This window comes from Mus caroli, unplaced genomic scaffold (assembly GCF_978045245.1).
Source record: "Mus caroli unplaced genomic scaffold, Mus_caroli_1 scaffold_19, whole genome shotgun sequence".
Classification (NCBI taxonomy): Eukaryota; Metazoa; Chordata; class Mammalia; order Rodentia; family Muridae; genus Mus; species Mus caroli.
This window is the reverse complement of record NW_028227274.1, coordinates 68254020-68268430: the sequence shown is the minus strand read 5'-3', so window position 1 is coordinate 68268430 and position 14411 is coordinate 68254020. Positions and strand designations below refer to the sequence as shown.

Below are 14411 nucleotides of genomic sequence, written 5' to 3'. Positions count from 1 at the left end.
TCTGGGAAATCCTTCAGTTGACTTTCCTTTCTCAGATGAATCTAGTCTGTGTCAAGTTGACAGTTAAAGCTAACTAGGACACCAAAGTTACACCTATATAAATAACCATGAGACCTGATTTACTGTCTAAGATTCTTTAACAGCCAAACCTATAATTTCCCCCACTATAATAAACTATCTATAGTCCAGAAATAAAAACCAGCGCGGGACCTGAGACTGCATTAGTTAGGGAAGCAGAAACCGGCCTGAGTAGGGCCACAGGCCTCATCCGGCTGGATCAGCGCCGGGGTAGCGGGAGCGCAGGGTTGCCTGACACCCGCCAGCTACCCACGACCCCCGCCGCAGGATTTTGGGACTGCTGGTGAGTGGAACACAGCTTCTGCTCCAATCCAATTGCGCGGGACCTGAGACTGCATTAGTTAGGGAAGCAGAAACCGGCCTGAGTAGGGCCACAGGCCTCACCCGGCCGGATCAGCGCCAGGGTAGCGGGAGCGCAGGGTTGCCTGACACCCGCCAGCTACCCACGACCCCCGCCGCAGGATTTTGGGACTGCTGGTGAGTGGAACACAGCTTCTGCTCCAGTCCAATCACGCGGGACCTGAGACTGCTCTGGTTGGGGAGAGAGAAATCCGGCCCACACAGGGCCACAAGCCTCTTCCGGTCAGAAAAGCACCTGAGCAGCTGGGGCGCAGGGTCTGCTGACACTCGCCAACTGCCCACAACACCCGCCACAGGATCTTAAGACTTCTGGTGAGGGGAGCACAGCTTCTGCTCCAATCCAATTGCGCGGGACCTGAGACTGCATTAGTTAGGGAAGCAGAAACCAGCCTGAGTAGGGCCACAGGCCTCACCCGGCCGGATCAGCGCCAGGGTAGCGGGAGCGCAGGGTTGCCTGACACCCGCCAGCTACCCACGACCCCCGCCGCAGGATTTTGGGACTGCTGGTGAGTGGAACACAGCTTCTGCTCCAATCTTTAAATAGTGACAACGACAACAACTAACCCCAGAGATTACCAGATGGCGAAAGGTAAACGTAATAATCTTACTAACAGAAACCAAGACCACTCACCATCATCAGAACCCAGCACCCCCACTTCACCCAGTCCAGGGCACCCCAACACACCGGAAAAGCTAGACACGGATTTAAAAGCATATCTCCTGATGATGATAGAGGACTTCAAGAAGGACGTTAATAACACACTTAAAGAAATGCAGGAGAACACTGCTAAAAAGGAAGAAGACAATAAAGAGGAAGCACAAAAATCCCTTAAAGAATTGCAGGAGAACACTGCTAAAGAGTTACAAATCCTTAAAGAAAAACATGATAACATAATCAAACAGGTAGAAGTCCTTACAGAAAAACAGGAAAACACATCCAAACAGATGATGGAAATGAACAAAACCATACTAGACCTAAAAAGGGAAGTAGACACAATAAAGAAAACCCAAAATGAGGCAACACTGGAGATAGAAACCCTAGGAAAGAAATCTGGAACCATAGATGCAAGCATCAGCAACAGAATACAAGAGATGGAAGAGAGAATCTCAGGTGCAGAAGATTCCATAGAGAACATCGGCACAACAATCAAGGAAAATGTAAAATGCAAAAAGATCCTAACTCAAAACATCCAAGAAATCCAGGACGCAATGAGAAGACCAAACCTACGGATAATAGGAGTGGATGAGAATGAAGATTTTCAACTCAAAGGACCAGCGAACATCTTCAACAAAATTATAGAAGAAAACTTCCCAAATCTAAAGAAAGAGATGCCCATGAACATACAAGAAGCCTACAGAACTCCAAATAGACTGGATCAGAAAAGAAATACCTCCCGACACATAATAATCAGAGCAACAAATGCTCTAAATAAAGATAGAATACTAAAAGCAGTAAGAGAAAAAGGCCAAGTAACATATAAAGGCAAGCCTATCAGAATTACACCAGATTTTTCACCAGAGACTATGAAAGCCAGAAGATCCTGGACAGATGTTATACAGACACTAAAAGAACACAAATTCCAGCCCAGGCTACTATACCCAGCCAAACTCTCAATTAACATAGATGGAGAAACCAAAGTATTCCACGACAAAACCAAATTCACACATTATCTCTCCACGAATCCAGCCCTTCAAAGGATAATAACAGAAAAAAACCAATACAAGGACAGGAACCACGCCCTAGAAACAACAAGAAGGTAATCCCTCAACAAACCTAAAAGAAGACAGCCACAAGAACAAAATGCCAACTTTAACATCAAAAATAACAGGAAACACCAATTTCTTTTCCTTAATATCTCTTAATATCAATGGACTCAACTCCCCGATAAAAAGACATAGACTAACAAACTGGCTACACAAACAAGACCCAACATTTTGCTGCTTACAGGAAACTCATCTCAGAGAAAAGGATAGACACTACCTCAGAATGAAAGGCTGGAAAACAATTCTCCAAGCAAATGGCATGAAGAAACAAGCTGGAGTAGCCATTCTAATATCTGATAAGATTGACTTCCAACCCAAAGTCATTAAAAAAGACAGGGAGGGACACTTCATACTCATCAAAGGTAAAATCCTCCAAGAGGAACTATCAATCCTGAATATCTATGCTCCAAATACAAAGGCAGCCACATTCATTAAAGAAACTTTAGTAAATCTCAAAGCACACATTGCACCTCATACAATAATAGTGGGAGACTTCAACACACCACTTTCACCAATGGACAGATCATGGAAACAGAAACTAAACAGGGACACAGTGAAACTAAGAGAAATTATGAATCAAATGGATCTGGCAGATATCTACAGAACATTCTATCCTAAAACAAAAGGATATACCTTCTTCTCAGCACCTCATGGTACCTTCTCCAAAATTGACCACATAATTGGTCACAAAACAGGCCTCAACAGATATAAAAATATTGAAATTGTCCCATGCATCCTATCAGATCACCATGGACTAAGGCTGATCTTCAATAACAAAATAAATAATAGAAAGCCCACCTTCATGTGGAAACTGAACAACACTCTTCTCAATGATACCTTGGTCAAGGAAGGAATAAAGAAAGAAATTAAGGACTTTTTAGAGTTCAATGAAAATGAAGCCACAACATACCCAAACTTATGGGACGCAATGAAAGCATTTTTAAGAGGAAAACTCATAGCTCTGAGTGCCTCCAAAAGGAAACTAGAGAGAGCACACATTAGCAGCTTGACAACACACCTAAAAGCACTAGAACAAAAGGAAGCAAATTCACCCAAGAGGAGTAGACGGCAGGAAATAATCAAACTCAGGGGTGAAATCAACCAAGTGGAAACAAGAAAAACTATTCAAAGAATCAACCAATCAAGGAGCTGGTTCTTTGAGAAAATCAACAAGATAGATAAACCCTTAGCCAGACTCACTAGAGGGCACAGGGAAAGCATCCTAATTAACAAAATCAGAAATGAAAAAGGAGACATAACAACAGATCCTGAAGACATCCAAAACACCATCAGATCCTTCTACCAAAGGCTATACTCAACAAAACTGGAGAACCTGGATGAAATGGACAAGTTCCTAGACAGATACCAGGTACCAAAGTTGAATCAAGATCAGGTTAATGATCTAAACAGCCCTATATCCCCCAAAGAAATAGAAGCAGTCATTAATAGTCTCCCAACTAAAAAAAGCCCAGGACCAGATGGGTTTAGTGCAGAGTTCTATCAGACCTTCAAAGAAGATCTAATCCCAGTTCTTCACAAACTATTCCACAAAATAGAAACAGAAGGTACTCTACCCAACTCATTCTATGAAGCCACAATTACTCTGATACCTAAACCACAAAAAGACCCAACAAAGATAGAAAACTTCAGACCAATATCCCTTATGAATATTGATGCAAAAATCCTCAATAAAGTTCTTGCTAACCGAATCCAAGAACACATCAAAACAATCATCCACCCTGACCAAGTAGGTTTCATCCCAGGGATGCAGGGATGGTTCAATATACGGAAATCCATCAACGTAATCCAGTATATAAACAAACTCAAAGATAAAAACCACATGGTCATCTCCTTAGATGCGGAAAAAGCATTTGACAAGATCCAACACCCATTCATGATAAAAGTCTTGGAAAGATCAGGAATTCAAGGCCCATACCTAAACATGATAAAAGCAATCTACAGCAAACCAGTAGCCAACATCAAAGTAAATGGTGAGAAGCTTGAAGCAATCCCTCTAAAATCAGGGACTAGACAAGGCTGTCCACTTTCTCCATACCTATTCAACATTGTACTTGAAGTCCTAGCCAGAGCAATTCGACAACAAAAGGAGATCAAAGGGATACAAATTGGAAAAGAGGAAGTCAAAATATCACTTTTTGCAGATGATATGATAGTATATATAAGTGACCCTAAAAATTCCACCAGAGAACTCCTAAGCCTGATAAACAGCTTCGGTGAAGTAGCTGGATATAAAATTAACTCAAACAAATCAATGGCCTTTCTCTACACAAAGAATAAACAGGCTGAGAAAGAAATTAGGGAAACAACAGCCTTCTCAATAGTCACAAATAATATAAAATATCTTGGCGTGACTCTAACTAAGGAAGTGAAAGATCTGTATGATAAAAACTTCAAGTCTCTGAAGAAAGAAATTATAGAAGATCTCAGAAGATGGAAAGATCTCCCATGCTCATGGATTGGCAGGATCAACATTGTAAAAATGGCTATCTTGCCAAAAGCAATCTACAGATTCAATGCAATCCCCATCAAAATTCCAAATCAATTCTTCAACGAATTAGAAAGTGCAATCTGCAAATTCATCTGGAATAACAAAAAACCTAGGATAGCAAAAACTCTTCTCAAGGATAAAAGAACCTCTGGTGGAATCACCATGCCGGACCTAAAGCTCTACTACAGAGCAATTGTGATAAAAACTGCATGGTACTGGTATAGTGACAGACAAATAGACCAATGGAATAGAATTGAAGACCCAGAAATGAACCCACACACCTATGGTCACTTGATCTTCGACAAGGGAGCTAGAAACATCCAGTGGAAGAAAGACAGCATTTTCAACAAATGGTGCTGGCACAACTGGTTGTTAACATGTAGAAGAATGCGAATCGATCCATTCCTATCTCCTTGTACTAAGGTCAAGTCTAAGTGGATCAAGGAACTTCACATAAAACCAGAGACACTGAAACTTATAGAGGAGAAAGTGGGGAAAAGCCTTGAAGATATGGGCACAGGGGAAAAATTCCTGAATAGAACAGTAATGGCTTGTGCTGTAAGATCGAGAATTGACAAGTGGGACCTCATGAAACTACAAAGCTTCTGCAAGGCTAAAGACACCATCAATAAGACAAAAAAACCACCAACAGATTGGGAAAGGATCTTCACCTATCCTAAATCAGATAAGGGACTAATATCCAATATATATAAAGAACTCAAGAAGGTGGACTCCAGAAAGTCAAATAACCCCATTAAAAAATGGGGCTCAGAACTGAACAAAGAATTCTCACCTGAGGAATACCGAATGGCAGAGAAGCACCTGAAAAAATGTTCAACATCCTTAATCATCAGGGAAATGCAAATCAAAACAACCCTGAGATTCCACCTCACACCAGTCAGAATGGCTAAGATCAAAAATTCAGGTGACAGCAGATGCTGGCGAGGATGTGGAGAAAGAGGAACACTCCTCCATTGTTGGTGGGATTGCAAGCTTGTACAACCACTCTGGAAATCAGTCTGGCGGTTCCTCAGAAAATTGGACATAGTACTACCGGAGGATCCAGCAATACCTCTCCTGGGCATATATCCAGAAGATGTCCCAACCGGTAAAAAGGACACATGCTCCACTATGTTCATAGCAGCCCTATTTATAATAGCCAGAAGCTGGAAAGAACCCAGATGTCCCTCAACAGAGGAATGGATACAGAAATTATGGTACATTTACACAATGGAGTACTACTCAGCTATTAAAAAGAATGAATTTATGAAATTCCTAGCCAAATGGATGGACCTGGAGGGCATCATCCTGAGTGAAGTAACACAATCACAAAAGAACTCACACAATATGTATTCATTGATAAGTGGATATTAGCCCAAAACTTAGGATACCCAAGATATAAGATACAATTTGCTAAACGCATGAAACTCAAGAAGAATGAAGACCAAAGTGTGGACACTGTGCACCTTCTTAGAATTGGGAACAAAACACCCAGGGAAGGAGCTACAGAGACAAAGTTCGTAGCTGTGATGAAAGGATGGACCATTTAGAGACTGCTGTATCCAGGGATCCGTCCCATAATCAGCTTCTAAACGCTGACACCATTGCATACACTAGCAAGATCTTGCTGAAAGGACCCAAATATATCTGTCTCTTGTGAGACGATGCCGGGGCCTAGCAAACACAGGAGTGGATGTTCACAGTCAGCTATTGGATGTATCACAGGGCTCCCAATGGAGAAGCTAGAGAAAGTACCCAAGGAGCTAAAGGGATCTGCAACCCTATTGTTGGAACAACATGATGTACTAACCGGAACCCTGGAGCTCTTGTCTCTAGCTGCATATGTATCGAAAGATGGCCTAGTCGGCCATCAATGGAAAGAGAGGCCCATTGGACTTGCAAACTGTATATGCCCCAATATAGGGGAATGCCAGGGCCAAAAGAATGGGAATGGGTGGGTAGGGAAGTGGGGGGCGCTATGGGGGACTTTTGGGATAGTATTGGAAATGTAATTGAGGAAATTATGTAATAAAAATATTAAAAAAAAAAAAAAAAAAAAAAAAAACCAAGCATATAACATGTATACAGTAACTCCTTTTCTTTTGTGGTCCAGACTTCATGTACACCTTCCCTGACCATAGATATAGATATATACAAAAGAACAATTGACAGAAACTTGGAGAAAGGTAAATTACTTGCTGTCATTGATGGTTTTAAAGGTTTAGATCAGTGTTCTCATAGGAGTCATATGATGGTAAAAGGCTGCAGATTCTCAGTTAGGAGGTCTGGGTTGAGGTCTAGACAGTACAAATCCAATAGCCTATAGAGATGCTGCTACCAGGCTACTTTACAGGGCAGCAAGACCCTACATCACAGCAGCACCATGCCCTCTCCATTCATACAGAGATACTCCTAGCAAGGTCAACAAAACACCACTTCAGTGGTTCCAGTGGCCAGTTCTTGGTTTACGTGGCCCAGCAAACACACTGGATGGTTACTCCTTTCACCCAGTCTCAGGGGTTCCATCCTCTACCCCTTTTTCTCCTAATTCTCCATCATCCCTTTCAACCTCTGTGGTGGTTTTCTCCTCTTGTACAGACACATGCTTTGGGAAGCTCATCACAATGCACATAGATGACCTATCATTTCTACATACACTCGCATGCTTTAAAATCCCCTCCCCTGTCAAAAATACTATATTTTATTATGCATTCTCTAGAGAAAGTCTTGCTATTTCAAAGAAGCAGGACTTGAACTCTTGTCCTCCTGCTAAGAGTGTCAAACCCAGCTCTGGTTTTGGAAAGTTACACCAACCAAAATGCCCTATATATTGTAACCAAACCTACTACAGATTTATAGCCTCAAATTTAAAACAATATGCCTACTGTGCTGTTTTTGAATATGCTTGGTCCAGGGAGAGGCACTATTTAGAGGTGTGCATGGTTGGAGGAAGTGTGTCACTTCGGGGATGGGCTTTGAGACCTTCCCCCTGGCTGCCTGGAAGACAGTTTCTCCTGGCTGCCTTCTGATCAGGATGTAGAACTCTTGGCTGCTTCTTCAGCACCATGTCTGTCTGGATGCTGCCATGCTTCTGGCCTTGATGATAATGGACTGAACTGAAACTGTAAGCCAGCCCTAATTAGATGTTGTTCTTTTAAAAATGTTGCCTTGGGGGCTAGAGAGATGGCTTAGACATTAAGAGCACTGACTGCTCTTCCAAAGGTCCTGAGTTCAATACCCAGCAACCACATGGTGGCTCACAACCATCTGATGCCCTCTTCTGGTGTGTCATCAGACACATATAGTGTACGAATGTATATTAAATAAATAGGTATTTAAAAGAAGAATGTTGCCTTGGTCATGGTGTCTCTTCACAGTAATAAAACTCTAAATAAGACAGTAGCATGAACCTTCTAATTCAAATTTGTACCCTCAAATTAGAAGCATATGCCTACCCACTGATAGAGTTGAAGAAGATAACTCAACATAACCAAAGATGACTTTTTAATTTTATCTTCTCTGCCATACCTCATTAAAATCCCTGTTCACCCAGCCTTGAAGTGTTTAATGTAAGACAATCTTTAGCACTAGCCATGTTCAAATGGAAAGTGAGGATGTCATAGGGTCTGCCTTTGCTTGTACTACTTTCTCATGTGATAGCTGTCTATGGTTTATAGTCAGAAATACTGATGTGATGCACTTGGTTCTGATGATATTTAATTTGGTAGAATTTGAGCTAACAGAGATTTGTTCTGACTTAAGTACACAAAGATGCTATTGGAATAAAAGGGAGGCGCTTAAGCTTACTGCTCAGTCAGTTCATTGTCTCTCAGTTGCTGTGTCCCACAGCAGGCTTGTAAGCTTACATCTTTATCTGTGAGAAGTGTCACTACGATGTATTCTCCTTGGTCTAACATCTTACTATATAACGTATAATTATGTTTTGTTTGCAATATTCCACCAAGGCCTGGATACTGGTCCTCCTAATGATATTCCTAATAAACATAGCATACATAGAGGCATTAACATCTTTAGATGTTAGACGTGCATGAAGTATTTTATCACTCAGCTTCAAAGAGTAATACTGGCAGGGCTGACTGAATAGAACTCTATATGGCTTTATGCTAATTTTCTGAAACAATGAAAGTACTGAATCTTGGTGCATTTATATACCTCTGCATCTAGTTTGTGCCTTGCATTGCCACAGCCTTCTTTTTCTTTAAACATGTGATTTCGGATCTTTTCCAGTGTAGTTCGCATCTGGAAGATTTAAAAAAAAAAAAGTTAATTCGTTTCACAAGGTGTTTAATTCTAAATGTATTTTTCTTTCTCAATACTAGCTACAGGGCATCTTTACATATTTATCCTGATGTCAGATTTAAATACTAGCCTCCAACATAAATTATTTTTAGGTTTATATTGTTTAGATTAATAAGAATAATTGTTTGAGTTTTATATGTCTTTTTTTCAGATAAAATTTGACAAGCTAAATTAATAGTATTCTATAAGATAATTTGGTGAGTAGTAGGACTTTAAAACTGTGCAGTTTGATCAATTTTACCAACAATTTAGTACTAATTTAGTGTTTAGTAATTACTATAAGACAATTACTACTTAGTAATCACCACAAAATAATTACTATATAGTAATTACTACAAAATGATCACTACATAGTAATTATCACAAAATAATTGCTATTAAGTAATTACTACAGAAAAATCACTAAGTCATGAGCATACAAATCCATGCATGAAATGTGAGCTCCAGTCTTGCTGACCTGGGGAATTACTCGACAGTCCAAGCTCATTTAATCAGCTGATCTGAACAAGTTACAAACTACCAATGTCAGAATTTCTCTATCTGCTGTAACCGGCCGTTTACGTGAGCACCTTTCGTTGGTTCGCCTCTTAGTGAATTCTCCCAAGTTACATTTTTAATGAAGTCATTTGCAGAGGAGTCCCTGGCATTAGCTAGCTGGAGCTGTGCAGAGGGACAAGGTAAGGAAAGTGCTGGAATCAGCAGGAGACATAAACATCTAGTTGGGAGCACAGCATCCCATCCAGGAAAGCACCAGGGGAGGTTATCGAGCAGCAGGAAACCCAGCAGAGAATGATGGGGTATGAGCTCAGTGCTGAGAGGTGTTCTGAACCCTCCTGGCCATTATTCAGTTTTACTGAGTGGAGAAAATCATTTCACTTCACAAGTATGGAAGCACGGGTTTATACTCTAAAGAAATGAGACCAGCCCTGTGTTTAAATCTAATCTCTTGACTGTCCTAAGCCAGGAGAGGTTCATCCCTTTTCATATGTCACATGGGTGTGGAAACAAAGCCCACCAATCCATTCTTGTGCTTATCATAAGACAAGCATGCCACGGGCATGATGACTGGCACCCTCATACCTGTCTCACATACTCCGTTTCTTCAATAATGTGAGCAGACGAAGAGCCACAGAAGAGGCGGCCGTCTTCTGTCTTTCCACTTGAGGGAACTTCTGTGGTCACCGTTACAGTTGTCATGGTGACTTCTGGCTTTAAGAAAACATAAATCAGCTCAGTCAAACAACGTAAAGGAGGTTCATCGTAATCGGAGTTTTAGTTTCAAATGTCTAGTATCACCTTCGACTACAAAATCTCAAGAGCAGGTGGGCCCCTGATTCATTCATTTTCTGTTATAATATACCAGAAGTGCTTAATAAATGTCTGTGAAACTAAAAATATAGTAATAGTCAAACTGTGTAGTGTGTATCCTGCAGAAACTCCATAAAAGATGTTTTTTAAAGGATGTTGTAATGGAAAAAATGCAAGAAACACAAATGCACAGAAATAGGACTGGTAAGATATTGCTGCTGTGGAATAATATTTAGAGTGTGTGTGTCACTTAAAAACCATGGTACAGAATGAATACCAAATATCGTACTTTCTTATTTTTTAAAATAAGGTAAAGAATACGATGAAGAGAAACATATGTCTCTCAACTTTTACAAAGTAAATTTCAAATCAGCCTGGGCTCTAGAGTGAGATCCTGCCTTCACAAACACACACACACACACACACACACACACACAAGAGGGGAGGGAGAGCAGACACAGGTGGCCAGGTTATACTCTCTGGATATCAAGTCCTCCTGCAGGGAATCTAGGACTTCTTGGGTAATTCAGGTTCAGGACATGGAGTCTATACAACTAAGTATGGCAGGAGATCAAACACTAAGGAATAAAGTATAACAGAAATAGGACTGAAGAGGAAGAAAAGAAACAAGACATAGCAAGCACACGTCATATCTTTAATAAACAAACTGTATGTTACGGTCACCAAATAGTTAATAATGGAAAGTTTTTATGGTGTGTCAGTTAACAAACCCAAAAGGATTGACCGAGTTAGGAAGCATAGCATTTGTAACTGAAGGAATGGATCTGACTTAATCCTGAAGCTCAGCTGAGAGCACTGGGTGAAAAGTTTAAAGAGAAACCAAACAGCCTGAGGGGTTTCAGAACTCAGAAGTCATATAACTACATCACCGCAGATTGAGTCTCGGGGCTTGAAAGCCGCTCAGTGTTAACAACACTGCTCTTCTTCTTCTTTTTTTTTTTTTGTTTGTTTGTTTGTTTGTTTGTTTAACAAAGAGATTTTTTTAATTAGGTATTTTCCTCAATTACATTTCCAATGCTATCCAAAAACGCTGTTCTTCTTAAACAGGATCTAGATTCAGTTCCCACCATTCACAACAACAGAGTCACCTGTAACTCCCGTCCAGGCAGGGAATCTGATGTCCTTGTCTGGCCTTCCCAGCATCTGTATAGCACATACACACACACACACACACACACACACACACACACACACACACACACACACGAAGAACCCTGTATGTTTCTAAGTTTAAGGAAATTGAGACTTCTTTTTAATAAACTGTGTCTGTTGGTGACACTTGCTGAGTGAGATATTCATGAGTAAAGTAACCATTGTCCCTGGTGTGAAGGAAGACACAGGAAAGACAGAGTTGGGATAAAGATGACTTTCGCGTCTTATTCAAGTGTAGCAAACTGAAAGTGGCTTGAATCTAGGATGTTCTCCGTGGGTTAGTGTGTTCGGCTACCTGATACATAGATGGCGGTGCTGATTTGGAAGTTTACAGAGGCTTTGGGAGATGATTTTTTGGCTGGAGGAGATGGGTCACTTGAAGTACTACAGCCAGGCCCTGCTTTTGATCCAATGCTTAGCCACCCAGTCTGGCCTCCCATTGAGGAACTCTACCACAAAGTCCCACCACAGAGCCACCCTTCCAAAACTATGGGCCAAGGTAAATCTACCCTCTAAGTTGGACCTCAGACACTTTGTCACAGCGGTGAGAAAATTAACCAATAGGAAGCAAGCTACAGTAAAAATCTGTGTACAGAATTATTAAACCTTTTTTTTTACCGATTTGGAAGTGAAGACTGCCAGCGTGACAACACGGCAACTTACCCAAGATAATAGTAAAAGTAACAAAGACAGAAAAAAAAAATGCAAACTCTGGTTTGTGGGTTTGTTTTGGGGGGTTTTGCCCCAAGCTTAAGGGTGTTTCTGCCCCATCCAAACTGTCTTCCTTAGAAAGAAAAAAATGTTTAAAATCCAGCAATGACTCTTGCTGCTAAAAGACAGGGAATCTTTATATTGGCCCCAGCACTTTGAAAGAAGATTGCCTCAAGGGAAGACGAACAGCCTTTCCTTTATCCTTTAATCTTCAACGAAATTGACAGGGCATGCCAAGAATTTTCCATTTTATTGCAAATCCTCTCAGAAGGCAGCCACCGGTCTTTTTGTTTCAGCCGAACTCAATTTGGCAGCATCAACTCCAAGCATGTCTGCTGTGTGGAATGGCAGAGAAGTACTCCCCTCTCTTGGGCCTCTGAAGTCTTTTCCAGGATTAGGGACTTGCTCCACAACAGCATCTGAATGCTCAAAAAATAAAAATAAAAGCTCCCTAGAGACAATAAGCAATGTGTTCAGAAAAGACGTGTTTAGTTTGAATCTGAAGGAAGCACAAGTTTGGTTTTTGTGCACCTCTTCCTCTGGCTAGGGGTATTGTTTTGGGGGTGACTGTGAGAGTTTTAGGCTGTGAGGAAGAGCTGACTGAACTATGAAGGTTAGCAATCAGCCCGTTTTCCACTCCCTCTCTGACACCTGCTCTGCTACATTGCTACACCTCCGCCATGAGCTTCTACTGTTCTACCTTCCTGCCACAAGGCCTTGAAATCTCTCAGAAATGAGTCAAAAGAGACCCATCCACCCTTATGTTGTCTGTGGTCACAGAACACTAAAGTAACTAGCATGGCGGTTCAACGTGAGGATTTCTTGTAACACAGCAGTGGTCATTTGTTGACATACAGTCCCTGATACCTTGGCCCTACATTAGCCCAAGTGAGCATTTACCACAGAAGCAGTACAGCACGCACCAAACTGAAATATTTACCATCTGTGCTTCTCCAGAAAAAAAGTCTACATCAGGGCATGGCAGGGAACAGGGACTGCGGCAGTGGACAGTCAGAGGCCAGCGAACCAATCGCCTGGCTTGGGCTAAGTTCTTTTCTCTACTGCAATTTGCTTCTCCACCACCTCACTGGACAGAGGTTCTTCCATGTTCCCTTTTCCTATGTGTGCATTTCCTCACTGACTGCAAAAACGAGTCTTTAGCAAAACGCTTCTTGCTTTCTTAGTCTGTCCTAATCTGGCAAACACATTGGACCTGTGTCATAGATCCTAAAATATATTTTCTTCTCTGTCTTTTATTCCTAATAACAAAGATATCTTTACCTTAGTCCCTAATAAGTAATCCTCAATTACTTTCTTTCAAAACCACCATTTTTCCTTCTTACCACTTGTAAAAGTTATGTATTTTAGGCTGGATGTATATATCTATAAAATAAGGGGAAATATCCCCCTTAGAAATGTAAAATGGGTTGTTTTTAATGACTGGTTGCAGGAGGCACTCTGGGAACCAACGGATGGCAAGCATCAATGATACCACCACACTCCTTGTTTTATATTCTTAATACCCTCAGAAGACATCCATAACAGGGAGTAAGGTCAGACCCCTGCATTTTGAAAGGTTTACGTCCAACAGTATATACATAAAATTAAATTCCAGTTCTCTTTGGTTCAGAAAACTTTTCTGCCTAGAGTTCCCAAGTTGAATAAAGAAATCCCAGATGGGGGGGATGGGGTGTGTGTGTGAGTGGGGGACAAACAGCAAAGTCCAACCAGCCATATGGCATCAGCATCCTGGGGAAAATCCACGTTAGCCTTTTACTTCAGCCAGAAGTAGATTAGACAGATAAAAATTTCAAAATAAAACACAATCAGTTAATTAAAGTGAGGAAAGGCTTTATTTGTTCTATGCTAGGATGGATTGGAGGGAGCTTACACATGGCATCACGCCAAGAGGAGGTATTTCCTTTATCAGGCCTTGTAAACAAGGCGGCAGGGAGTGCTGGGATACTGTGTGCCTGGGCCCTCCTCAACTTCGGCCCAAGCGAATTCTTTGTCTTACCACACAGCATCTTCCCAAGAACTTCCCGAGGATAAAAAGAGTTCTTTAACTAAAAAGTTCGAGAGAATTCTCTTAGCTTCATGGCCCCCAGGAGACCCATCACCACCCAGTAGATAGTCAGCATGAGTGGCCCCCTGCCGTTCAGTGCCTCAGTTTCTTTTATGGTAATAT

General features: G+C 41.3%; 1 protein-coding gene across 3 annotated transcripts in view; it reads right to left on the bottom strand.

The window, feature by feature from the left end:
* The window catches only part of Ccdc68 (coiled-coil domain containing 68), a 37322-nt gene extending 27092 nt beyond the window's left edge, over nucleotides 1-10230 (bottom strand). For all 3 annotated transcript variants that reach the window (XM_021151082.2, XM_085833532.1, XM_085833533.1), the window contains exons 1-2: nucleotides 10112-10230; nucleotides 8885-8971 (exon numbers count right to left, since the gene is read on the bottom strand). In XM_021151082.2, the coding sequence (XP_021006741.1) occupies nucleotides 8885-8971; nucleotides 10112-10228 (204 nt within the window). In that variant the 5' untranslated portion in view covers nucleotides 10229-10230. The remainder of the gene's footprint in view (nucleotides 1-8884; nucleotides 8972-10111) is intronic.
* Between the last annotated feature and the right edge of the window lie 4181 nt (nucleotides 10231-14411).